We start from the raw sequence: 27,391 nt of genomic DNA on the forward strand, positions 1-27,391 counted from the left end.
GCGAAATAAAAGCGGAAAAATAATACCCGAAATTGATAACGGAGTTCAACCAATTGTGCCTACGTCTTCAGACTGCTACAGATCTTTTACTAAGAGAGAAAATTTACAGGTGTTTACAAAACACTCACTACTCACAAGAAAGCTCTCTAATATTGGGAGAAAAAAATGATTTGGGATGATTTTGAAGCTAAATGAGCTAGGGTATTTATAGTTGAAGCTTAGGGACTAATATTACAAATACCCTAAAAATATAATGACTAAAGTTGCAATATTCTCATTTCTATTTCAACAATAGATGCCCATTTATTGCCATACGCCCATATTGCTCAAAATCCCACCGAAAGTTTTTTTGTTTTATTTGACTTTTCAACTCAACAATCTCCTACTTGAAGACTGATTTTAATATGTCTTCACACCTTGATCAAAGCAACAATATTTCTGGTCTTGTTATTCTAGAATGCCAACTGAAGCTGAACACAACTTCAGTTTGTCCGTAGTCACCGTCTTTGTCAACATGTCTGCCGGATTTTGAGCTCCACTAATCTTTTCAAGCTTCAAAATCCCATCTTCCAGAAGAGACCTGATAAAATGATATCTCAATTGTATGTGCTTCATCATGGAATGAAAAAACAGATTCTTTGCTAGATGGATAACACTTTAATTGTCGCAATACAAGACATTGTTTTCTTGTTTCTTACCTAACTCATCCAAGAAATGTTGGAGCCAAACCATCTCCTTGCTGGTTTCCGTAACGACATATTCTGCATCAGTTGTGGAGAGAGCAACTATCTTTTGTAGTTGCGAAACCCAACTCACTGCAGTTCCTTCTAGAGTATAGACATACCCTTTAGTGCTACTTCTGATGTCGACATTTATCGTATCTTCACCTTTGAAACAAAGTGTTTTGTTTATAGTCCCCCGCTGATATCTAATGATCCATTTGACAACTTCCTAGTGTACCTTGCCTGGATTATTCATGTACCTACTAACAGCTCTCACTGCTTGAGCAATATCTGGTCTAGTACAAACCATGGCATGCATCAAACTTCCAATTGCAAAGGCAAACGAAACCTTCACCATGTGTGCACGTTCTTCCTCCGTCTTTGGTGATTTTTCTTTGGAGAGTCTAAAATAAACACCTAAAGGTGTACTTATTGGTTTAGCATCTTGCATGTTGAACCTGGAGAGTACTTTGTTGATGTACTCAGCCTGTGATAACATCAAAGTCCCCGACTTTGTGTCTCTCTTGATCCTCATCCCAAGAATCTGCTTTGCAGCGCCCAGATCTTTCATTACAAATTGCTTCGACATTTTTTGCTTCAAGTTTATAATCTCTTGCATGTTTGAACCTACAACAAACATGTCATCAACATACAACAATAAAATAATGAAGCTGTAGTTGAACTTCTTGATGTAACAACAATGATCTGCTTGGCATTTGGTAAAACCACAGCTGCTCATAAAGCTATCGAACTTCTTGTACCATTGTCTAGGAGCTTGTTTTAAACCATACAAGCTCTTCTTCAACCTGTATACCAGTTTTTCTTGTCTATCTCTATGAAGCCTTCTGGCTGTCTCATATAGATTTCTTCCTCTAAATCACCATGAAGGAAAGCTGTCTTTACATCTAGCTGCTCAATATGTAAATTCTCTACAGCTACAGTTTTCAACATAAGTATGATTGTAGACAGTTTTACGACTAGAGAGAAAATTTCATTGTAGTCAATACATTCTTTTTGCTGAAAACCTTTCACAACCAATCTTGCTTTTTAGCGTTTACTCCCATCGTGCTCTTCTTTGATCCTGTAAATCCACTTGTTGTGGAGTGTTTTCTTGCCTGATGGTAATTCAGCTAATTCCTATTTCTGATTTGACATAATCGAGTCTATCTCATCTTTCATGGAAGACTCTCACTTGACTGAATCCTCTACTTGCATTGCTTCATCATTGCACTCTGGTTCTCCATTGTCAGTCAGTAACAAGTAGTGCAAAGAAAGAGAATACCGCTGGGTTGGTTTAGGAATTCTGGAGGAGCGTCTTAGTTCCGGTGTATCTGGTTCTTCTTGAACTACTTCAGGACTGATCTAAACATCATTTCAAGAAATCTCCTCGAACTCAGCAAATTCTTTTGTTTCAGCTTCGGTGTTGGAGATACTTGAATCTATGATTGATCTGTCTTTGTACATCATATTCTCATTGAAAATGACATCTCTGCTTCTGATAATCTTCCGATTTTCGTAGTCTCAAAACCAGTAACCGAACTCATCACCACCATAACCAACAAATACACATTTGTTGGACTTGGCATCAAGTTTACTTCTTTCAGCAGAGTTTATGTGTACATAAGAAATACAACCAAACACTCTTAAGTGTGAAAGGTTTATTTCTTTCTTGCTCCAAGCTTTCTCTGGTATTCCACCATCCAAGGGAACTGAGGGCCCACAGTTGATCAGATAAGCTGCAGTGTTGATAGCTTCAGCCCATAGCATTTTAGGCAAGCCAGCATGTATCCTCATACTTCTGGCACGTTCATTTAGAGTTCTGTTCATACGCTCTGCTACGCCATTCTGCTGCGGCGTCATGGGAACTGTTGTCTCCGTCTTGATCCCATTATTTGCGCAGAAATCTTTGAATCTTTTATTTTTGTACTCTTTTCCGTTATCAGACCTCAACTGTTTGACTTTCAAACCAGTCTCATTTTCCACCATGACCTTCCATTTTCTGAAGGTATCAAAGACTTCTGATTTCTTCTTCAGAAAATAAACCCACACATTCCTTGTAGAATCATCGATGAAGGTGACATAATATAGTGAGCCTGCAAGGGATGGAACTGGAGATGGTCCCCATACACCAGTATGAACCAACTCTAACTTTTATGCCTTGGGTGTCTTGTCAATCTTTGCAAAACTATCTTTCTTTTGTTTGCCAAAGATACAATTCTCGCATAGTCCGATATCTACACTCTTTAGATCCGACAGCTTCCCTTTTGACAAAAGTGTCTTCATCCCTTTCTCGATCTTATGACCAAGCCTTTGGTGCCATATGTTTGATTTTCCATCAGCATCTGCTGCAACAATGATATTCTCTAAATTTGATGTTACATAGAGAGTACCAGTCTTCTTACCACGAGCAATGACGAGTGCTCCTTTGGTAATCTTCCATTCACAACCTGAAAAGGTTGTGCTATATCATTCTCCATCAAGTTGTCCTACAGAAATCAAATTTCTTTTGAGGCTAGGAATATTTCTCACTCCCTTCAGCGTCCAGGTGGTCTGGTTTGACAACCTTAATCGGATGTCTCCTTTTCCGACGATCTTCAAGGTTTCATCATCAGCTAGATGAACCCTCACAAAATCACCACTGACATAGTTCTCCATGATTTCTTGGCATGGAGTTGAGTGAAAATATGCCCCTTAATCCAATATTCATGATTCAATCGGACTGTTGACTCTTAGAATCATGGCATCACATGCCTCCTCTGTCATATTGGCATATTCCTATGCGCTGGTATCTTTTTTCAGTGCTCGGCAATCTCTTTTAAAGTGACCCTTCTTGCCACAATTATAACAGGTATAATCTTTCTTTCCCATTCTTGATTTTCCCATTCTGGATTTCGATCTGCCACGATTTGAATTTCTTTCTGACGTTCTCCCTCTGGACTCCGTGTGCAAGGCTGAGGAGGTTGATGTTTCACCCGATTCTCTCCGTCGAATTTCTTCGCTCAGTACCACATCCCGAACATTGTCGAATTTCAATTTACTATTTCCTGGCGAGCTGCTAATTGCTGTAACAGTAGCATTCCAACTGTCTAGTAGAGATGATAAGAGAATTAAAGCTCGAACTTCATCATCGAATTCAATTTCCACGAAACTCAACTGGGTTGTAATTTTGTTGATTTCATTTAGGTGTTGAGCCAATGATGTCCCTTCCGCCATCCCCAAATTGAATAATCACCTCATCAAATGAACTTTGTTTGAGGTCGATGGCTTCTCATACATAGTAGAGAGAGTCGCTATAAGACTCGCCATGATCTTTTCCTTTGCTATGTTGAAAGCAATATTTCAGGTCAATGTCAGTCGGATAACTCCGAGGGCTTGTCTGTCGAGAAGAGCCCAATCTTCATTCTTCATGCCCTCTGGTTTCTTTCCTAAGAGATGTTCATATATATTTTTCTAGTACAGAAAATATTCAATCTGCATATTCCAAAAGACAAAGTCCGTACCATCGAACTTTTCAATTTTCATCTTCCCTTCGTCTGCAGCCATCACTCCCACTCGAATATGGCTTCTTTGGATCGTTTCTGACAATTTCTGCGAACCTCCGTGTATTAGAACACCTCCGTCGATAAATTCGTATCGCCGACAAAATTTTACTATTCATAAAATTCAATATTCAAGTGAATAGTAATGAATAGTAACCTCGCAAAAAAATTGACAAAATTCACAACCAAAAGCTCTAATTACCAGTTGTTGGGAAATAAACCGAGTACGAGTAATTTCCCTATATCCAAATTAGTGAGAATGCAAAATAAAAGCGAAAAAATAATACCCGAAATTGATAACGGAGTTCAACCAATTATGCCTACGTCTCCGGACTACTGCAAATTTTTTACTAAGAGAGCAAATTTATAGCTGTTTACAAAACACTTACTACTCACAAGAAAGCTCTCTAGTATTAGGAGAAAGAAATGATTTGGGATGATTTTGAAGCTAAATAAGCTAGGGTATTTATAGTTGAAGCTTAGGGACTAATCTTGTAAATACCCTAAAAAATACAATGACTAAATTTACAATATTTTCATTTCTATTTCAACATTAGCTGCCCATTTATTGCCAGCCGCCCATGTTGCTCAAAATCCCATCGAATTTTTTTTTTGTTTTATTTGACTTTTCAACTCAACAGCTGTAGATATCCATTTTCGTCCGTATTTTTTTATAAACCCAACGCCCCCATCTCACCAGCCTTCCTCACGTAGCAACAACCCACCGAAGACCTCTCGCCCCATGCCTTGATCTCAACAACCAACAAAAGCAAGCAACACAGTTTGATTAGGACTCAAAGACTAATCTAAAAATAGATTATTTAATATTATAAATAAGCTTGTAATCTCATCCGAATGGGGGAATTAAGAGCAAAATACACACAAAAGAATACAGAGTTTTTTAAAGAAATATCGAGGAGATTCATTTAGAAACAAAAGGGAGAGAGGGTACTAACCTCTCGGCCGAAGCCTTTTTTCGGCAACCGAGGGATTCATCTCTTGTCTTCTTCAACCTAAAGCATCACTTTCTGGGGAGCCTCCTCGATCCAAAAGAAGTTTTCATTTCCAGCTTAATCATCCGCGGTCAAATATACTGAAAGAGGGAAGAGGTTTGAGGTGATGACAAATGATAAGCCCTATGTGCGTGAACCAACCAAGTTGGATCTTTGAAGACTGTTTTCTCGACTCGATAGGATAAGGATGGATTAATGGAGATTTGGAAGTTTTTGTATTCGAGTGTTCTAATGCTATAGCTACTGCTTACAAAAACAAAAGATAATGCGTAGACTATGACGTGGTAAGTGGAGTTATGGAGATCAATTGTGTTGTTTGTCTCTTTCTGGAGAAAACTGGGTCTTTAAGGTATATGTCTACATGTTGGTATTTATTTCTTTATTTTATTATCATCTTCTTATCCCATATAATGTGTTAAGTATTAAATCAAGTGTAATTGGTCAAATCATGCTTGTGTTATTCTTTTCAATGGACTATAATCTTTTAATAATAGACCATAATTTCATAGTTAAGTTTGAGTATTTTTTATTTGTTATTTATTTATTTATTTCTTTTTTATTTTTTCCTTTGATTTATTATTTTATTTTCATTTTTTTATGTTTTTTCTTTAATTTATTTAATATTTTTTTCGACTTTTTAAGAAGAATTCTAACTGATCAAAGGTAAACAACTCGAATCGAATGCTTTTAAATTTTAATTTTAATTTTAATTTCAAATTTTTGCAAATAAGATAATCGATAAATTAATTGGTACCGAAAGGGTGGTTCAAGGGTGCTAATCCTTCTTTGACTGTAACCGACTCCTGAACCCGACACGTTTATGGTAAAACGCAGATCTGGTAAGATGGTGTCCGACCCACCTAAATTCGTTCTAAAATGGTCGGTGGCGACTCTAACCCAATTATTCAAGTCGAAGCCTAATTCCGAGCGCAACCGAAAGACGGCCGCGGCATAATATAGGTTAAAATTATTATTATATTATATTATGTCACTATCTCAATTTAAGTTTGAACTTTTCAATAATGACCGTCTAAATTAGATGGCAACCATAAATATAAAGAGTTCTATATATACACAATTGAAGAACAAATTTCCAATTTCAGTTTCTTCCAATATGGTAATTACAAATAAAAACACAATTTGCAATAAATAAAACCCATAAATGTTACATTTGATTATTAAAAGCCATACATATTGATTCTTCTTGATGTTCATATAGATTGGTTCTCACCCTTATATAGAGGTCTGGTTTATAAATATAAATAAACCAAATATATTTTTATTTTGTTCGTTTATTTAATTAATAAATATAAAAGTAATGAATATATTTATTTAATTTAATAAAATCGATAACGCAAATTATTAGAGCAAAACAAGTTCATGTCTTTTGTCTTGATGCTCTCTTTCCCATGATCACGGCCTAATATTATTCAAAATCCCCAATATAATCTGGCAATCAGTACTAACAACATTCGTCTCGTCAATGATATTCTTCGGCACGGCCACCGACGGGTTTTTCTTGAAGAGGTCCGAGCAATACGAAACCATCGGCATAGCATCCCGAGTGATCGCGAGCTTCGCTGCATCGGCCCCTTTATCAGTCAGAAACCGGCCTGCCGACTCGATATTATCCCGTGCCCCAACAAATCTCCACCAGCATTCATCAAGTAGGTTATGAAGTGCAGGGTCCTTCGTGCTCGAGTACACGTTATTCGTATCAGTGTATAGTTTATTGGCATCGCGCGTACCACACGCGATCGATATCATCCCCAAGCCCTTGATGTCGGCTGTTGCGCTCTTCGGATCGCTGTGAAGACATGTCTGGCAAAGACTAGGGTCCGGTGTTCTGTTGCAGACTTCGATTATCGTCGCTTCACTCGACATTACATGGAAGGATTGTAATGTGAAGGTTAAGGTGGTAAGGGAAATGGTGAAAAGGCAGAACCAGAACTTCGCCATTGTTGATGTTTTTGTTTAGTGAATGATAATTTCTTTGTTTACAGTAATTTATTTATATTGCTATTGTTTTGTTAGTGTTTCCTTCTATGAATGATTTTTTACCATTTTTTTATGCTAATTAATTTGCTGATGATAAAATCCTAAACATTAATGTAAATAACTGTTGATTATTGCTTTAAGTAATATTACAGCTCATGTTATTAATTAAATCATTACTTTTATATAACTATTAATATTTAATTTATTAATTAATTAATTTGGATCGGATACTATAGAGCTGAAGTCGACTCTCTCAATCTAATTTGCTTCATTTACAAACATCATGATTCAAATCATTAACTTTGATTAAACAATTTAGTGTCTAATCTTACAAGACTAACGGATTGTTAGTTCGTTGAATCAAACAATATATTTAAAAAAACAATTACATCAAAATAAATATACCCTAATTTTTTAATTCTCATTTCAACTAAATAAACTTAATGCTAATAAATTAAAATATATATTTTTATTGTTTTTATATATGAAAATGAACCATAGATATTTTTTCCCCCGAAAAAAAATACATGTCTTAAAACAGAACACTTGTTCAAGCTGCTGGGAGCAAACAGCAACATCATATGTAACAGATATTTTGTGCACTTGAAATGATTAATCAAAAGCCACCAAAAAAGATTCTTCCTTTATCCTTCTTCTCAGAATCCGAAACCCTTTGCTGCAAATGCTTCAAGCTCTCCTCCTTCCTTCTCCTTCCACCCTCCTCCACCATCCACCATCTTCTTCCCGACTTTTCCTTCTCCAAAACCCCAATTTTTTCTCCCCTTTATCTGCCCACTCCAATGTCCATTTTCGGCCATTGTTAGCAGCGCGAGAACCCTTAAGTACCACCACAGCAGAAGCTGAAGAAGAAGAAGGAAACGATCCCATCGAGTTGCCACCATCTTATTCGTCTTTCTCTTCTTCTTCTCCGCTCCAAACAGCCACCACTGTTTTGCTCTCCGGTGCCATCGCCGCCTTCCTGTTTCGTTCCATTAGACGACGTGCTAAGCGCGCTAAAGAGCTCGTGAGTTCCCGTTCTTGTCTGGTATATTTCAATCATCTTTAAAACTTGGTTGATTACTCTGTTTTGCTGTGTATAGAGATTGAGATCATCGGGGACGAAGAAATTATTGAAGGAAAAGTCACTGAACAAGTTGAAAGCAATGGGGTCTGCTTCAGTTAAAACCAAATCATCGAAACCAACACCAGTTGATGCATTGCTGGGAAGCTTGATTGCCGGTGTCATTACTGTTTTTCTCTTTAAGTTCACCACTACCATTGAGGCAGCTCTTAGCCGCCAGACAATCTCTGATAATTTCTCGGTTTGTCCTCTCAATTACCCTTAACTGTGGCTCATTTTAATTGTTTCTTATAGCTTTTAGCTGCTTAATTCTTGGAGTAGGTGAGTAGTGTGACCTGTAAACATACATGACCATTAACCGGACTCTACATTTATCCTATAGTATTTGTATCCATCACTGTGTCTGATATACATTCGAGATATGATCCTTCAAATATATAAAAATCGATCGAGTATACCAGTGTCGGGCTTATCTATAGCTGAAACTAATGTATACAGGGACCTTCATGTAGTATAGGGTGCTTCTGGATTTCCTTAACAAATAATTCTGGAATAAGAGGGTCCTTTGAAGGGTTTCCTTTGTGGATCATAGCCTACGGAGTCTCATATTCTATGACTAATTATTCTTATTTGGTAAGACTTTTTACATGATTATTGACAAACGATCATATTCATTCAATCTACTGATTACGAGTAGTCATTATATAAACTTAAGCCTAATATTGGCATCATGAGTCACTATAAAACTCTTCGGTCAAGATTACGGGAGGGGACTTTTGGATGATCTTGGTCTTTTTCAACATTTTTCGTCTTCGTTTTTTCAGTTCCCCCCTTTAAATCAGATGTCTAGAGTTGTCTACAATACTACCATGAATCACTGACTATGACTCTATGTCCCAATCAAAAGAGATGAATTGTCTATAATCGTTATAACTTAAATGTTACCGTCAGTAATTTATTTAAACGTTGTCATTTTTCTCAAGCATTTTTCATCTTTATGCTTTGCAGGTTCGTCAGATAACAATAACTATCAGGTAGTTCCTTATTAATCTATGTTGCGTCTACTCTTCATTTTAGTTATAATATCTGTTTACGATATCTTTTTCCGATATATATATATTTGAATATAGGTGTGGGAATATGGCCTTCAAAGGATTCTTCTAATACATGAATTTTTTTTTAAAAAATCGATCACTCGTGTTGAACATATACTCGTATCCGGTACGTACAATAATGTTATTAGTATTCATTATTGGTCTCATACCTTAATATGCTGATTTGTAGGACTATTGTGAATGGATTGTGCTACCTTGCAACATTTGTTTATGGCTTCAACTCTCTTGGTTTGTTCCTTTATTCTGGCCAACTCGCCCTGAGTCCAATCATGGAAGGTTCCATGATTAATGAAAATGAGAATAAAGGTGAGCAGAATGTTGGCTCACTGAGTTCAGTGAAACAAAATGCTGTGGAAGGGACTGAGTTGACTAATAGCAGGGAAAGGGAGGATCGGAACCCAGATGATAAACAATAAAAATGGAGATTGTGTTCGTGTTTGTGTTATTTTCTCGTATATAATCTATGCTCGAATCTCATGTTATGTATATTTGACATATTTTATTTATAAAGGGAAAATGTAAATGTTACATCATCAAATCGATTTAAATGTAATAGAACAATAACGATATCTTTAAGATGATATTAATTATTTTATTCTCCGTTGGGCTATCACATAATATAATTAAAAAAATCAAAATGTTAATTGATTGTCCTTAATTAAAATATTTCATAGCTAATTCCAATGTTATCTTCCATTACTAACCAAAATCACTTTTAAAAATATCCAAAACTAGATCTGTAGGAAATAAATAAATAATAATAAAAGGACTATGTATTCTAATCAATCAACTAAAACTATAAGAACTATGAAATATACCCTAAAATAACCATGAGAAAAAGAACTTGGATCAAATGACATTACCGGAATTCTGAGGAGATGCCGGTTTTCGTGTCTCGTACCTCAAATCTCAGGGAAGCTTAAGGATCCTAGAAGAATGAGGAATGTCTTGTGCTTGAATAGATGAAAAATGGAGGAAACTAGGACACGGAAATCACCCGAGGCTAAGCGGAACAGCAGCCAGTGTTCTTGACAGATGAAACATCATCCTTGCCGCCGACATTGATGGAGTGTCCCTTGGGCAATGCCCCATGATTATCACCTACTTCAAGTGCTTTTCGGCTGACAACCCTGTATACTTCAGTTAGCACCTCGGTGAATGCATCGTCAACATTCGTGGAATCAAGTGCAGACGTCTCCATAAAGAAGGTATTTTCTCTTTCAGCAAATGCCCTGGCATCCTCGGAGGCAACGGCACGCAAGTGTCGCAGGTCTGCCTTGTTACCAACAAGCATAATCACGGTACTGGAATCCGTGTGACCCCGTAGTTCCTTCAGCCATCTCTCAACATTCTCAAATGTGACACGCCGAGTGACATCATAGATAAGCAATGCACCGACAGCTCCTCGATAGTATGCACTTGTAATTGCCCGGTATCTGCAAAAAAAACAAAACAATAAATCAGCTCTCAGAAAACTTTCGAAACAATTGACTTACAGGAGAAAGTGTGATTCAAATATAAAATCATTTCTATCTTCATTTTACACCAATAACACCTCAAACAAATGCACTTGAATTAGTGACGCCAAAGTCGGTCGAGAGATTTTTACATAGCATAGACCTTGCACACCCTTCCAGAAATTCCGGCACCCAAAACATTCGAGACCAAGGAGAGCCAACCTAGAATTTTCATTTCGTTCCCTAAAGCTTCTCGATGCAGTTTTTATTTAATTCAGAGAAATGTAAAAATGCAATTCATACAAGTCCGAACATCAGAGTTTATGGATAAAAGGATCATCGGAACTGAAAGAGACACTTGACAACATGCTCAATTCATGGATAACGTGAACTTTAACACTAAAGCAAGATCAATCTATAGAATAAATACAGCAACAAAATGTAAAACTAAACGAAAATCTTGCTAAAACAAACCATTAAAAGATGATCCGTGGATCAGATACACAAAGGATTTCCTCTTGATCTATATCCTAAAGACGCTTGCAAATACAGTTTGAAGATTCAACTAGAACTTTTAAGAGAAGTTGGTTTTCTTTTCTTCAACATTTTCAGTAATGAATCAAATCGTAACATATATCTATGAATTTTCCCTAAGCGCTGTCCGTTAGTAAACAAACTGAGATTTTGTATATAATCTAATACATGCTAATTTCTAACCCAAATTGAGTTCCATAACCTGTCAATCAACAAAGTTGCATTTCACATAGGCTTAAACATGCACCAATCTAAAAGCAATCCTATTTTTTAGCAACCAAGCAATCCTATTTTCTTAGCAACCAAGCAATCCAACGAACAACACAAATTGCTCAATTTCACCAATCCAATACACTAATCTAATAATCATATTCTTTTCCTCAAACCAGTAAGAAACTCTGAAAAAACCCGAAAACCCAAATGCAAGAACATAACAAAACGAAACAAAATGAGAGTATGAGAATGATGCGAGTGTAGCTTTCCTCCATTTTCTCAGCAACCAAATAGAAATCCAAATTTCAAAATGCACATTCTAATAATTCAATGCACCAATACGGAAAACACCCAATTTCCCTCGAATATATCAGAATTCAAAAACTTTACAACTAATAGAAACCACCAGAAAATAAGTAGAAGAATGAACCTTTCTTGTCCAGCAGTGTCCCAAATCTGGGCCTTAATGACCTTCATCGACCCGAATTGTCCAACAAATTCGATTTGCCAACACCCGAATCGCCGATCAACACCACCTTGAATAAGAGATCGTAGTCATCGTCCGCTCTATAAGCCGCCATATTGGCTCACCGGTTCAGGTTCCTTTATGGAAATATATATATATGAAATTGTATCAAATGGCAAAGATGAGTGGCACCAGAGAAAGAGTTTGAATTGGGGAAAAAAATTAAAAAACGGTCATTGAACTATTTTAAAATAAAACTTTTAATACTAAATTTTTAAAATTATAAAATAAGTATTAAATTTTGGGTAATCACACAATGATCTCTTGACTATAGAATGTTACTTTGTTGAATCCCTCAACTATTAAAAGTTACAAAATGATCTCTTGATTATAGGACATTGATTTATTGAGTCCTCAACTATTAAAAGTTATAAAATGGTCATCTGACTATTCATATGTTTCAGACTCATATTTTTCAGTTAAAAAAATAACGGTTGTCTAAACTAGATTTTAACCTATAGACTGAGATATGATAAAATATGATCACAGAACCGTTTGAATTATATTTTGTCGATCGACTTTTCGTTTACATTATGTGATTGAGTCAGTGCTAGAAACATTATATCGTCGAGTCAGTGCTCGAAAGCAATGGCGATGTCAGTAGACATTATTAAAATATGATTATATAATATCTCAATAAGCAAGTTAACTTCCAAAGGTTGTCAATTTTAACAAAAAATGACGAGTTTGGAACATATGATTAGTCATTTGACCATTTTGTAACTTTTCATTGTCGAGAGACTTAACAAAATAATACTCTATAATCAAAATATAATCTTGTAACTTTTAATAGTCAATGAACTCAATAAAACATCACCTTATAATCGAGAGATCATTTATATATTTTACCCTAAATTCTTAAATTTATTATAAAATGAGCATTGCATTGTTACTATCATCCGTAACTGTTAACTGGAATGATGTAATACATAAAATTAATAATATATTATATCTTATTTGACTTATAAATTTTAATTATTTTTTATAAACAAACACTTTTGATCGATTGATTAAGTTGTTCATTTTTGTTTCCTCATTTTTTTTAGGTCATGAGTTCTATATTTATTAAGAGCACTTTCCATCTTTCTCTAGAGCTTATCTTCCATATAGGATTAAGAATGTTTAGAATTTATCAAAAATTAATTTTTTATATATATTATATTTTTAAATAATAATTAAATAACTTTTTAATTTTTTTTAAAAAAATATGAAATTTCATAATTATTTTTAAAATATATATATTAAATAAATATATTACTATTAAATTTAATCTATGCTTTATTAAATATATTTATTATTTAATATATTTTTCTATCGATTTTACCATTGATTTAGAATGGCAAAATCTTCTCTCCAAAAATACCCAACATTCACCCTCAATAAAATCCCACCAAATGTCAATTAAACTTCGTTTCCTTATCAAAAGAAATGCCCACAATGGCAAACTTCATTTCCACCACCACCACGAATGACTCTAACCATCAAAACCACCACCACCAACCGTCGTGGGCCGACGAGTTCCTCAACTTCTCATCGACACGTCGCGTAGCCCATCGCCGTTCCATCAGCGTCGATTTCATAGCCTTCCTCGACCAACCATTGGAGGAAGAAACTAGGGGGGTCATCAATGCCATGATGACAGAACCAAACATGTTCGACCGCCTCGACGACGAGCAGCTCAAGGCCTTATTCACCGACGATGTCACGTTGACCGTGCCACCGATGACGACAGTTTCTTTGACGAGCCCTTCCACGCCGCCGATGTCCGATCAGAATAGCAACAACGATGAGAAGCCGACACAGGGAGAGGTGGAAAGTTCATGCAAAGTACACGAAACACAAGCTTCGGAACCTCCATCGACCTCCAATGGCAGTGATCCGATCATTGATCCAAAGAGGGTTAAGAGGTAAAAAAAACATATATCGAACAAAAACAAAACAAAAATCAAAACCCATTAAAGCTTATTTTTTTCAATGAATTATTTAATTTGTTTTGATGGATTATAAGAATTCTGGCAAATCGGCAATCAGCGCAAAGATCAAGAGTAAAAAAGCTGCAATATATTTCAGAGCTTGAAAGGAGCGTAACAACATTACAGGTATACAAGCATGCATGCATGTATATATATATATATATATGTGACAGCTTTTTTACGTATTTTTCTACGTAACGTATTGTTCATTTGTTTGTTGAAAAATGAAGACGGAAGTATCAGCATTATCGCCGAGGGTTGCAGTTCTGGATCGGAAAAGATTGATGCTTACTGTTGAAAATAGTGCTTTAAAGCAAAGAATTGCTGCTTTGGCTCAAGACAAGATTTTCAAAGATGGTAACACCACTTGTTCGTTAATTATTAATTACCATTATAATTTTAAGGGTAAACTACATTAGATATATTCTAACTTTAGGTGATATATGATTTATACTAATGAACTTTTAATTGTTCTAACTATAATATTATATTTTGATTTTGATATTAATTATACTACTAGACCGATAAAATTCAAATGGTATAATAATATGGACTAAACGATATCGTTTTGGTGCGACTATTGACATAAAAAACAACTTCCTTTATGCACTAAACTTTAGAAATGTATTGATTTTGTCACTAAACTTTTAAACATATCACTTTTTGTCACAAATACTTTTTTCATATGTTGATAGTAGCCAATCACTTCTATCATTAGTCAGTTTTCATGACAAGATCAATATCAAAACATTCGCATTTCACTCGCCATTTTTCTCAACGTAGGATTGATTTTCCATGAAACTCACTCACAATGAATGAAATTAAACAAAAAATCCATCATTTTTAGGACGTGGGTTTGGGAAGTTTGTTCAAAAATTCCAATGGAAAGAAGCATTATTTCGATTAGATGAACAACATACTTTAAAACTATCCTCGTCGAACGACCATAAAAGGATATTGGAGTATTAGCACATTGAACCTTTGGATTGATTTTTTGTCGATTTTGAGTGAGTTTCTTGAAAAATTAATCCGATGAGAAGAAAGAAGAGTGAAATGTGAACATTTTGATATCAATCTTATCATGAATTACGACCAGTGACGGGCAACGATTGGCTGTCAGCAACGGTCGAAAAATTTTATAGCATAAAACTAAATATTTGTTAAATTTTAGTGCCAAAAGCGATACAACCCTAAAATGACATTATTTTAGACATAAATACTGTCAAAACGACATCGTTTTGTCCATTTCAACATAACTACATCCCTAATTTTAATTAATTGAATTAATTATTTTTCTATAAGTTATGTCAATGATTATTTATATATATATATATATATAAGGGGTGTATTCGGTTCGGTTCTGTTTTTCACTAAAAATGAATCGAACCGCACTTTGCGGGTTTCTAAAAATTGAAACCAAAACCCAAATTGAATGGCATAAAAGCATAGGTTTTGGTTCGATTTTGCATTTTTGACTATTCACTATTTTTCAAACTCAACCTACAAAAAAAAGTAAATTTAAAGCTTAAATCGAGTGTAAATATATAAATTTAAATTCATAAAAAATAATTTTATTTATTTAAATTTGTTATATAATAAATTCAAAATGAATTTGTTTTGTATATTTATTTTTTTAATTTGATTTGATTCGATTCAAACGGTTTCCATATGGAAAACCTGAAACCAAACCGAATTATATATTTATTTTTTAAACCACCGCAAATTGAAAAATCCGAACCGAACCATATAATCCGATTCGAATCTATTTTTCGGTTTACACGGTTTGGTTGGTCAGCCCTAATATATATATATACACAGTGCGATGCAAATTCCATTATAAAATGTGTTTAAAATTACCTCGATCAGATCATCAAGAAGCATTGAAGAGGGAACTTGAGAGGCTAACACAGATATATCAGCATCAACAAAGCCTGAAGAAAATGAACGAAAACCACCCTCCGCCGCTGCCGCAGAATGGAGGACCACAACTTGAGGGAATGGATCACTTCATTTGCGAGCAAGATATCGTTGAGAATCTGCCGGCCTTCTATAAATGCCACCTGTGTATTGATGATTAACTTTCTAACCATCGACTTGCACCTTTGCGCCCATTTTTTTTCGGATTCTCTACTTTCAGAATTAATCCACGAAGGAAGAATTGATATTCGTCGACAATCTGCCTTTCTTAAAGAAGAAAGAATCACACAAAATTGCATAGGTCCAAGAATGAATCGAGGTGTACTCGAGACGATCATACTCTTTGAAAATTTTAAATTTTCAAATAATTTAAGTTTTTTTATATTATTATTGATAATCTAATTTAATAAACTCTAAATTCTAATATAACTTAATGAAAATTCACATTTTGGACATAAAATCATGTGTTCATGTATGTACATGTCACTCTTCATAAAATTCCATCCGGGCACATCGCTCTTCAACCATGACTAAACCATATGACCTTTGTAAGCAAGACTAAATAAAAAAATCAAAAATAAAAAAAATAGAAAAATAAAACCAAGCTAATCACACCACTAATTATAGATTGTTAAAGTTTCCTTCTATGATCATATTTATACTTCATTGTATTACCATTTTTAAATTATTACTCTTATTTTAAATTTATCTTTAAATTTGGTGTCATTGACCACCAATGTTAGGACAACATCATTGATTAAGAAAACACAAATATCAAAAGTTATTACTTTGTTTTTCAATGTAAGGTTAATATCTTTTATTTCTAAACCGTGACACAAACACAGAGAAAAAGGCATAAGCATGAGGCAAGAGCAATTACAAACAGGAGAAATTAGCCAACAAATGAGCACCTTCATTAATGGAGGTTGGGGACCACTCTCCATCTTTTGAACAGATGGAACCAACGGCCTCAACGACAACTTTCAACCTTGTCGGATTCCCGGACGGATAGAGATCCATTCAACACAAACTAAAACCTGGCACTTTCCGACTGGTCGTAAATTAAGGAGGATCTTTAGTGTCGTAAATCTTATGCAAATTCGCCTTCAAAACCAATCTACCCCATCTGTTCCTTTTAATATTTTTAAATACTGCCCTCGTTAACAATCAAAGTGTAGTTGACAGTATAATAATAAGATTGAATTTTAATATTTACGAATGAAATAAATTAAGTTAAAAAAATCATCTTAGGCATTTATAAAATTCGATATGAAGTTCTGGATTACGATCAATAGGACTCAAGATCTCTAAGGATAATAATATTTTTTTTACCATTAAAATCACTTTATAGGTTCACAAATAAAATATTTTAAATTTGAAGAACAAATATAATTTGATTTTTTTTCAGATTGTCATATAGTAATTATTAACTATTATTATCTACATTTTTTTTATTTTTGTCTATTTTAACTTTTTATTAAACAATTTTACCCTTATAATTACAAATTTTACATGAAGTTTTGCTTTTTTTTTAAAAAAAAATCTTTCATTATTAGTAAGATTAGAAATGATTATTTAATAGTTATAAATATATCATTCTATCGTTAAAATAAAACAAATATTAACATTTAAATCATAATCATCAATATATTTATTAATTATAATAATCAGGTCATTTAATTTCTCAATTGTTACAATAAGATCAGTCGATTAAAACTAAAAAATACTGTCCATTACAAATTTAACGGTAAAATAATATTTTATAACTATTGAATAATGGAACGACTTGTTTATAAATTTAAGTGGCTATTTATAATTTTATTAATAATTGAAAACCTGTAGTGTAATTAACCCAAATATTAAATAATTTGACACCGATGCACTCTTTGCTGGCTGTATATAAACAGAAAGATAAAACCTTCCACATTCCTCTAAAAATTTTCTTAAAACTATTTCCAGCGCCATAGAATTTCCAGAGAAAAATGGCTCAACAACGTTTATTGCTCCTTTTCATCTTCCTTTTCTATTTCTCTTCTTCCCCATCCAACGCCCGCTTCATCACTGGCCGTTCATCTCCAACCGATCTCGTTTCCGATGGAATCTCCACCGTCAAAAACCCACCGTACCTCCTATTCAAACCTCTAGTTTCAGCCGAGGAAACGTGTGAACAGACCTATGGGTTCTTACCCTGCACCACCACGGCCCTTGGGAACTTGTTTTTGATAATTGTTTATGGATGCCTTACGTTTTTAGCTGCTACTTACTTGTCCAATGGAAGTGAGCTTTTGCTTGAGATCCTCGGTCCCGGGATCGTCGGAGGATTGTTCTTGCCTATTCTCGGAGCTCTTCCCGATGCGATGCTTATTCTTGGTAACTTTAAAATAAATTTGTCTTTTCATTTGAATATTTTTCTGTGTTGTTTGATTGGGGATTAAATGAGTTATGATCTAAGCTTTAGTTTTCATTGGTTGATTGCTCAGAAAATGGAACCAAAAGATCGGAAAGTTTAAACTTTAGATCTTATCTTTATTTTTTATACATATGTATTCAATTTATTAATAGACTAATCTAAACTATTCCATATCTTTAATTTTAGTTAACAGTAAAGATTCAAAATTCCCAGTAATTTAGCATATTTATTTGGGGTTGGATTTTTGTTTACTACTTCACTCTTTACACTCAACTATGTTTTCTTTTTCAAAATTATCACGGTTTCATTTTGTTCACCCGCCACTAAACAATTAACAGAATTACGGGTGACCAGAATGAAATAAAAACATGACATTAGTGATAATTTTTTTTTTAAAAATTAGGTGATCAAAATGAAACTAAAGTAATAGTTGGATGACTAAATATGTAGTTTTCCTTCTTTTTTATATAGTGGATTATTATTCTAGAAATTTGATTTTTTACTGTAATTATTTTCTTTTCTTTTTCAATTTTTATTGGAATATCCTATCCTTGTTATTTTGGGGTATTATTTATAAAATATGATCTTGGATATTTAAACATTTTGCATATGGACCACAGTGGATAGAATTAATTATTGAAACCTATTGCCACCCCGCTATTGCCAAATGTCTCTTTTGCAAGAGACTTTTAGCAACCCTTTTCTGACTCTTTCAAGAACTGGATTTTCACCTAAAAAAATCAATAATAAAATTTAAAAAATGGGTTTTTGATGTGAACTCCAACGAGATTTGAATCTTACCAATCAAGCTTAATTAAGAAGAGCATGATATATTGTTAATTTTGTTAGTTATATATATATTTTTACAAAGAAAATAGATATTATATGACCTTTACAATCATATTAGTACTTCTAGGTAACTAAATTGAGCTACATCATGCTAATAATCACACTACTAATTTCTATACAAAACAGTTAAATAAATGGAAAAAAGAAATAAAAACTAAATTAGATCAGTAACATGTTTGCTTATGTTACTACTAATTGATTGAATTTCTTTCATGATATAGAGACAGATAGTTTGTTCATACTTTCTAATCTTTTAGAAGTCATAAGTTCCTTTAAATGATCATCTGGCCTCGTTTACTCAATAGTTTTACTTGCATCTGGATTGGTTTTAATTTGGTTTGTTCTTTCCAGTATCTGGACTTTCTGGAACCCCAGAAACTGCTCAAGATCAGGTCTCCGTTGGAATGGGGTTGCTAGCAGGGTCAACTGTCATGCTTATCACTGTGATATGGGGGTCCTGTGTTATCGTTGGCAGGTGTGATCTTCATGACTCGGTTGCAGTTGATGGAACCAATACCAAAGGATTTCACCTAACAGGTTTGCCACTCTGCTTTACATTGTTCTTGGTTATTTAGCAATAGCTGGTTGAGGAGTTGTTATTATCTATGTTACTCGGACATTGGGGTGTGGTCGGGGATAAATGTCAGATACAGGTATGTGTTCCTGTATGCTCATTTTTTCCCAAGCTTTTGCTAATATTTAGAGAATCATATCCCATGCCCATATTTGAATATCTCATATACAATGTCGGACACTAGTACTTTAGAGAAAATAAAGAGTTGAAGCAACATAGGTTATTATAACATGCATTATGCAGTCAAAAAGTCCATTAGGCCTAATCCTAAATTACTGATTTGAGTGTAAGTCAGATGCAAGAATATATCAAATACGAGTACGTCATATCCTTATAAATGTGTCATCATTTGTCGAAAACGGGAACTTCAAGAAAAATGAAGTTTGGCTGGAAAATTTGGGGTGAATCTAATCTTCAATGGCAGGTTATTCGCTAATCTAAAGTGTGTTCAATATTGCAGAGAGTGGTGTGAGTACAGATATTTGGACTTGCTATGCTGCAAGGATAATGGCTATATCAGTTATCCCATTTGTTATTGTTCAACTACCACAAGCTCTCGATTCAACTTCAGGAAGACATTTAGCTGTTTTGATTGCACTTATTATATCAGTATCAATGTTGATTTCATATTGCGTTTATCAGGTAATAAAAATTCCCAGGAAAAAATTCCATCGTTATATGTATGTAATGTATCCATAGTTGATATTCGGATATGCATTGAACACCACTGTCAGACAGAAGTAACTTCAAGAAAAATGAAGAGTTGTAGCAACATAGCTTCACGAAACTTTTACTCTTCTAATAGTTGTATCTTATGATATACGTAATTTGTAGGTCTTTCAGCCATGGATCCAGAGAAGACGACTAGCTTTTGCGAAGCACAAACATGTCATATCAGGAATCTTAAGACACTTGAAAAAGCAAGCTTTTGGAAAGCTTCTTACTGAGGATGGTGAACCTAATACAGAGATTATAAAAAAGTTAGTTTTGGACTTTTGAGTTTTGACATTTAAGCAAAAATTTGCCATTTCTGCTGGTACTTCAGTTTTCATGTACACTACACACGTCAAACAGGTTGTTCGAGGCAATCGATGAGGATCACAGTGGTGGTCTTTCACATTCTGAACTGAAAGCATTTATTATAGGAATCCGATTTGAAGAGATAGACTTGGATAGGGATGATGCTGTGAGGAAAGTAATGGCGGATTTTGATACCTCCCTCGACTCCGTTGTTCAGGAGGCGGAGTTCATAAAGGGAATCACAAAGTGGATTAATGAAGCAAAGCAAACTGGGGGAGCTTATCTCGAACCTACTGCTGGAACGTTCAAGTTTATTGACCGATTTCACCAGGTAAGACAAGCATTGACGATTTCTCTGGAGATAATATTTATAACTTACTCGAACTGAATTCTTCGAATTATACTGCATATCTGCAGGAAACCAAGAGAGAACATGCTTTGTTGGGGTCTGAGGAACAAAGTGATGAGGTTGTTGAACATGTTGAAAATCCTAGGTTGATCTCCTTCAAAGCAGTACTAATGTTGCTGATAGGTACCTTGATTGCAGCTGCGTTTGCAGATCCACTTGTAGGTGCAGTCGATAACTTTTCCACCGCAACAAGTATTCCATCATTCTTCATCTCATTCATTGCATTGCCATTGGCTACCAACTCAAGTGAAGCCGTTTCAGCCATTATTTTCGCCACTCGCAAAAAGAAGAGGACTGCATCATTAACTTTTTCCGAGGTTTATTTCTTGTTACCCCACTTATTTGATCATCAAGCTAGCATATAAAACCTAATCTCCGAGTTTTGCGATACAGCTTTACGGAGCAGTAACCATGAATAATGTCCTCTGCCTGTCGGTTTTCTTGGCACTTGTTTACGTCCGGGGATTGACATGGGACTTCTCATCCGAAGTGCTGGTTATTCTCATTGTTTGCATAGTCATGGGAGCCTTCGCTAGTTTCCGAACTACTTTCCCGCTCTGGACATGTTCAATCGCATACATTCTTTATCCATTTTCGTTGGCACTCGTTTACGTTCTCGATTATTTCTTCGGCTGGTCGTAAGTTTGTGTATGGTGATGCTAGTCAAGGAGGTAAGGGAATTTGTTTGAGTTTTCTCCCCCTTAGACACTTCCTTTCAGAGTGACTTTTCCGCATATATTTGTATTTTGCAGCAGTGTGTTCCTCAGTTTATCTAATATCCACAAGTTAAATAGCTCCATTATGTAAGTTCAATGTTTCCATTTCGAAGTAATAAAGATTATATTCTCGTGTTATCCGAACTCTTCATTTTTGTTTCCGAAGTTAAAGAAGCAAAATAAAAGAAAACCGAAACCCGAAACCTGAATCGATCTATACATTATTCTCTCAAGTATTCATGTCAAATACCCGTATTCAACAAAATGATAAACATACATATCAGATGAATATCTATATTAAATGTTTATCCCATGGCTTAGCAGCACTTTCTTACTCTTCTCCTTTTAATATAATCACAACTAATCAAAATTTAACAGTTCAATCGATTACAATTTACGTAAATTTACAAGCATTGCTAATCGAATCAACCAAAAGGACAAGCACGGTATAGTTTGGCTTAGACGTTTGAAAGTTCTGGTTTTTTCCCCCGGGGGGGGGGGGGGAAATTTCAGAACAGTAACTGAAGAATACCAAAAGAATCAATCATACCAACCTAATTGCTTCGATCGTACATCGAGTTGAATGTCATTGTAGCATACGACATGGTAAGATTTTCTGATGATGATGATGCATTCCCTTCTTTGCTTGTGCTTCCGGTAATCATGTCGGATTTCTCTTTGTGAGCTCTTAGATTCATAAACTCGGAGAGCAGGCCAGGTCTTGATATATTCCGGTCATCCAATGGATCCTCACCGGTTAGCATCTTCACCACTTTGGACATGGATGGCCTTTTGACGTTGATAAGAAGAAAAACATCAGTTATCAAAAGAAATAAGGCCTAACAAACGAGTAGGAACAAAGATAATAATATAAGCTCATGCAGCACCTTTGCTTCGGCATGTCTTGGGTGCAAAGTAAACCGATCTTTAAGAACTTCTGAGCTTCTTCATCATCATAGTCTCCACTCATCGACACATCGACTAGTTCCGCAAGTTGTCGTCGTTCATACAATTCCCATGCCTGCAGTTATATATCGACTTAGCAATCAGTCTTAAAATCCTACGTCCAACAAAAAAAAAGGAGTTCAAACAGATGAAGTTGGAGAATATATAAAAATACACTGTACATTTTGACTAGGGTTAATGAGGCAACGCCTATATTTACTAGGATTTAGAGTTGAGTGTTGGATATGTACACAAGTATGCTAAAATTTTTTCAAGTTTTTCCATATACTTTAAGGATCATACATACCCCATAACTACGTTCTCATATGTTTCGGATGTAGGTATCGAATACTTCGAGTAAAATAACGGATTGGTGTAACATAAGGCAACGCTTTCGTATCATGCAATTTATCCACACTCAAACTTTTCTGGGATTAGGATATCGAAAACCAGCAAACAAACTGTAGGATCAATGGAGATTGAATACGAGTCGAAAGTGGGTTATTATCTCTCTGTGTTTCTGCATATAAAGACTATCGAAGCTATACCTTAGACCGATGATATATTAAGACTCGGATGGCCCTAGCATTGAAGGCTAGAATGATACGAACGTATGGGAAATTCATACCCTTTCAAGAAGATATTGATCCGACAATGGTAATCTCCTGTTCGTGTTGCATCTACCACTCACAATCTCCAATAGCAGAACACCAAAACTGTAAATATCGGCTTTCACCGTCAGCTGACCTCGTATAGCATACTCAGGAGCTAGATAACCTCTATATAAACAAAAAAAGGATAAACGACAAAGTTAACAACGCTGAATGGAAGTCAGGGATATTTTTAACAGCTCTAATCTCTGTTACTCGAACTCAAGTGAGAGTGTCGGATGGTCCATGAAGGATCACATCCTCATATCCATGTCTAGACACATCTGATAATCCTCAAACAATGGTACTTCAAGAAAGTGACAACAAAAACAGGTTAAACATGATAAATGAGGATATGAAGATCATATTTTTTAAGAACTCACGTGGTTCCAGCAACTCGTGTACTAATATGAGTCATGTTGTCAGGGAAAAGCTTTGCCAGACCGAAATCCGAAATTTTGGGCATGAGGTTTCGATCAAGGAGGATATTGCTTGCTTTGATGTCTCTATGAACAATACAAGGTCGAACCTCCTCGTGAAGAAAAGCAAGCCCCTTTGCAACGCCGATGCAAATTTTACGTCTCGTAGGCCAGCTGAACTGCATGCTGCTATGGTCTCCGCCTAAGAGGTAAAGAGCCCTTAGCTTATTATTGTTCGAGCAGTTAACAAGCACGAATCCAGAATAGTAGAACTTACCGAGAAGAGTTTGTGCAAGGCTGTTATTCTCGAGATAGCCATAAACCAAGATTCTGTGATCTCCTTCCACGCAACAACCATGAAGCTTTACCAGGTTTTCGTTCTCTATATCAGCAATCACATTTATCTCAGTCAAGAACTCTCGCACCCCTTGCCTTGAATCAGAAGACAGAACCTTTATAGCAGCCACGGTACCATCTCGGAAAGTTCCCTATTCGAACAAAATCGATTGGTAAGAAGTCTACATTGGATGTTAAAATAATAAAACAGTCTTAGTTTCTTCAAGAAATTCTTAAAGCCTTCTTTTGAAAAGATTAGAACAAAAACGAAATTCGGAATCACCTTGTAGACAATACCGAAACCTCCCTCTCCGATTTTGTTGGAATAATTAAAATTTCCAGTTGCCATTTTCAGCTCCTTGTAAGGAAACAGTCTAGTGTTCTGAATACCTGAAACCTCTGTAAAATGAGTAGGAATTAGGAACTTCTGCAAACAAATAGTAATACATATAGATCTAGGAACTTGGAAGCATTTTCCAGGATTGCAGGCGGGTTTTATCAAGCACGGTAGTCGAAACCTATTAAAGAATTCGGAGAAATTATGCCGTTCATCAGGGTTACCTACATTTTCATCCTTTTTTCAGTGCATTGGATTATGTCGAAGTCGCATAAACTTCGGTCAATTCAGTATCATTATCCAAGCCGAATTCTATAGCCCGAGACAAAACATAAAAGAAGGTTAGCAGCATACCTTCATCAATATCGATTCTATGTTCAGCTGGGGAAGCTGTCTTCTTTTGTGAGAATAAAAAAGAGCAACAAGTCATCACCAGCTTGAAATGCCTAAACAAAAATCGGAACTCCGCCGAGCCACTGAAAAGCACCAACCAAGAGTCATCATCCTCTATGTCCATCAGAAAGAGTAATGTAACTGTTACATCATTCCCATAGGAAAAAATATCTAAAGGAAAAGGTCAATCTATCGCTGCGAGTAACGTTCGATGATAATCTACAACAACCACCTTACTCATTTCAGTTTTATGCTTAATATGGCTAAGAATGCTAATATCAATGGCAATGAATCTCGAATGACGTTCATTCTCTGCTATAGCATCTTAAACCGTGTCTACCAGAGCAAAGAAACAATGGTAAACCATCTCGAATCGTGTTTGTAATAGGACTTGTAAGCATCTTAAGCAACAAGACAATTCGGCACAAGAGCCGTGAGAATGCTTCAGAGTAAACAGAAGGTGTCGAAAACCATATCGAATAAACAATCTCCACTGAAAAATTGAATGATAAGGAACACCGGAAAAGGAGATTTTGTTTGAATTATGTGATAAGCCAGTTATAGTCCATCATTAGCATATGAAAGAACATATGATCAAATATTCATAGTCGAAAATCGTCTCGGGAAAATCTACAGAAGATTTTGAGTACAATTACATTAACAAAATCACTAATTGAACTTTTCAAATGTGTTTAGACTGCTTGTTTTAGAAACATATCAAATTTGCTTCAAAGTTGAAAGGTAAAAGGCTCAAAAATCTCCATGGAAAGTCCCCGTGAGATCAAAATCCAAAACCAGGTAAAATTTTGAGCTAATCAAGAAATTATAACCTAATCTAAAACCTCCATAACTACAAAGCAAAACATATTTTGAAAGGGGAAAACATGGGAAAGAAATTGTAAAATCTTCCATCACATAAACTTGGAAATCTTCTAAAAGTCACAACTTTGCACCAGAATTCAAAGCTAAAAATACTATGAAATTAGCTAAAAAAAAGAAAGAAGGAAAACCAACATTCATTTTCTTCTGTTTTGCTAAGAACATCCAGAAAATTGAATCTTGAGTAAATGATGATATGAAGCATAAGCAACCAAAGATGAAGATATCAAACTCTTCTAAAGCACGATTTTGTTATGTATACATAAATGATGATATGAAGCATAACCCAGATTTTCTTGGCAACCAAACAAAACCGACTAGAAACCAACCTCAGATACTTTTGAAACAGCTGCACCAATGATTCAGACGATCTTAGAATCATGTAATGAATTAACAGTATAGTTTGCAGTCGATGCTTGGCTTTTTCTCATGGATAAAAAACTGGAAGATAATTCTAACATGAAAAGCAAAATGAAAAGGTTCAAAATTACAAAATACATCCCCCCAGGTACCATGGTCCATGGAAACTGGAAAGTCAATATCATGTCTGAAACTTCCTTGACACCACCAATTTTTATTATTTATGACGCGATTTTATATGCTTTATTGGAATAAAAAGAAGATATGACATCTTGCCGTGCAAATTACAGGTTTTGAAAAGTCAAGTGGGCAATTCTCTCCTCTACTTCTGGTAAATGCGTTCACAAATATATTTTCTTTTTTGGATAAATTACGTATTTATTCCCCCATTAATTCTTACACTTCTATTTTAATCACTCAGCTATTTATTTTTTAAAATCACATATAACATTCCGTTTTTGGTCACCCGTTCCTAAAAAATAAATAGAAATGCTTATTTGTAATTTTTTTATTTTTCGATATAATGATGTGCCATTAATTTATGGTTACACGATGATATTATAGTCATTTTTTTAATAATAGGTGATCAAAATAAAATTAAAATGTAATATTAGTTATGCTTTTGAAAAAAAAAATTTAGGTGACCAAAATGAAACTAAAAAAATAAGTGGGTGACTAATACATAGTTTACCCAAAAAGAAAATATATTTGTGAACGTATTTACAAGCAAGTCTTACGAAATTGAGATAAACGGTTTAGAGGAGAGTCTAAAATATAACTTGTTAATATAAGGTTAAAAAGAGGTAAAAGTCGGTTTGTAATCGAAAATACTATCAAGAGTGTAATCTTTAGTTAGATATGGTAACACTTTAAGTTGAATTAAAAATATTACATTCTCATTTGCAACAAAAAAATTATTATAAATTCGTATAATTTTTTAGGTTGAATAAGAAATATTACTATCTTCGTAATTTTTCCAGTTACAACTAGAAATGTGATAAACTTA

At 34.9% G+C, this 27,391-nt stretch overlaps 4 protein-coding genes and 2 pseudogenes across 6 annotated transcripts; 3 read left to right on the plus strand and 3 right to left on the minus strand.

Annotated features, from left to right (window-relative positions):
- Positions 1–6,687: 6,687 nt before the first annotated feature.
- LOC120163409 (cell wall / vacuolar inhibitor of fructosidase 2-like) lies at positions 6,688–7,233 on the minus strand. The gene has a single exon (XM_039173350.1). The coding sequence runs from the start codon at positions 7,231–7,233 to the stop codon at positions 6,688–6,690; it is 546 nt and encodes a 181-aa protein (XP_039029281.1).
- A 638-nt stretch (positions 7,234–7,871) lies between these two features.
- Positions 7,872–9,964, plus strand: LOC120163456. Its single transcript, XM_039173392.1, has 4 exons — positions 7,872–8,296; positions 8,373–8,594; positions 9,362–9,387; positions 9,638–9,964. The coding sequence occupies exons 1-4, from the start codon at positions 7,955–7,957 to the stop codon at positions 9,882–9,884; spliced, it is 837 nt and encodes a 278-aa protein (XP_039029323.1). The 5' UTR covers positions 7,872–7,954; the 3' UTR covers positions 9,885–9,964.
- A 327-nt stretch (positions 9,965–10,291) lies between these two features.
- Positions 10,292–12,279, minus strand: LOC120163448 (annotated as a pseudogene).
- A 1,330-nt stretch (positions 12,280–13,609) lies between these two features.
- LOC120163410 lies at positions 13,610–16,249 on the plus strand (annotated as a pseudogene).
- A 1,782-nt stretch (positions 16,250–18,031) lies between these two features.
- On the plus strand, positions 18,032–22,204 carry LOC120163461 (sodium/calcium exchanger NCL-like). The gene is made up of 7 exons (XM_039173396.1): positions 18,032–18,458; positions 19,699–19,884; positions 20,382–20,563; positions 20,756–20,901; positions 20,996–21,272; positions 21,359–21,667; positions 21,744–22,204. The coding sequence occupies exons 1-7, from the start codon at positions 18,071–18,073 to the stop codon at positions 21,990–21,992; spliced, it is 1,737 nt and encodes a 578-aa protein (XP_039029327.1). The 5' UTR covers positions 18,032–18,070; the 3' UTR covers positions 21,993–22,204.
- A 155-nt stretch (positions 22,205–22,359) lies between these two features.
- LOC120163438 (cold-responsive protein kinase 1-like) lies at positions 22,360–26,488 on the minus strand. Of its 3 annotated transcripts, none has more exons than XM_039173374.1 (8): positions 26,355–26,488; positions 25,108–25,229; positions 24,700–24,815; positions 24,358–24,568; positions 24,045–24,282; positions 23,640–23,727; positions 22,954–23,087; positions 22,360–22,855 (listed from the first exon to the last, which is right to left on the minus strand). In XM_039173374.1, the coding sequence occupies exons 1-8, from the start codon at positions 26,405–26,407 to the stop codon at positions 22,621–22,623; spliced, it is 1,197 nt and encodes a 398-aa protein (XP_039029305.1). In that variant the 5' UTR covers positions 26,408–26,488; the 3' UTR covers positions 22,360–22,620. The 3 variants fall into 3 exon arrangements, with proteins under 3 accessions (XP_039029305.1, XP_039029304.1, XP_039029306.1); XM_039173373.1 differs by having other exon boundaries at positions 23,640–23,790; positions 26,355–26,479; XM_039173375.1 differs by lacking the exon at positions 26,355–26,488 and adding an exon at positions 26,161–26,185 and having other exon boundaries at positions 23,640–23,790.
- Positions 26,489–27,391: the final 903 nt, after the last annotated feature.

This window comes from Hibiscus syriacus, unplaced genomic scaffold, assembly GCF_006381635.1.
Source record: "Hibiscus syriacus cultivar Baekdansim isolate YM2019G1 unplaced genomic scaffold, ASM638163v2 tig00111445_pilon, whole genome shotgun sequence".
Lineage (NCBI taxonomy): Eukaryota > Viridiplantae > Streptophyta > Magnoliopsida > Malvales > Malvaceae > Hibiscus > Hibiscus syriacus.

Bases quoted from the DNA above. Each gene is read 5' to 3' on its own strand.
- LOC120163456 (XM_039173392.1), top strand. From the start codon at position 7,955: ATGCTTCAAGCTCTCCTCCTTCCTTCTCCTTCCACCCTCCTCCACCAT. The intron at 8,595-9,361 runs GTTTGTCCTCTC...TATGCTTTGCAG, and splicing joins CAATCTCTGATAATTTCTCG to GTTCGTCAGATAACAATAAC. The intron at 9,388-9,637 runs GTAGTTCCTTAT...GCTGATTTGTAG, and splicing joins CAGATAACAATAACTATCAG to GACTATTGTGAATGGATTGT.
- LOC120163461 (XM_039173396.1), top strand. From the start codon at position 18,071: ATGGCTCAACAACGTTTATTGCTCCTTTTCATCTTCCTTTTCTATTTC. The intron at 20,564-20,755 runs GTAATAAAAATT...CGTAATTTGTAG, and splicing joins TTTCATATTGCGTTTATCAG to GTCTTTCAGCCATGGATCCA. The intron at 20,902-20,995 runs GTTAGTTTTGGA...CACGTCAAACAG, and splicing joins AATACAGAGATTATAAAAAA to GTTGTTCGAGGCAATCGATG.
- LOC120163438 (XM_039173373.1), bottom strand. From the start codon at position 26,407: ATGATTCTAAGATCGTCTGAATCATTGGTGCAGCTGTTTCAAAAGTAT. The intron at 24,283-24,357 runs GTAAGTTCTACT...TTTACCTCTTAG, and splicing joins CCTTGCACAAACTCTTCTCG to GCGGAGACCATAGCAGCATG. The intron at 23,088-23,639 runs GTATGAATTTCC...ATATAACTGCAG, and splicing joins ATCAATATCTTCTTGAAAGG to GCATGGGAATTGTATGAACG.
- LOC120163409 (XM_039173350.1), bottom strand. From the start codon at position 7,233: ATGGCGAAGTTCTGGTTCTGCCTTTTCACCATTTCCCTTACCACCTTA.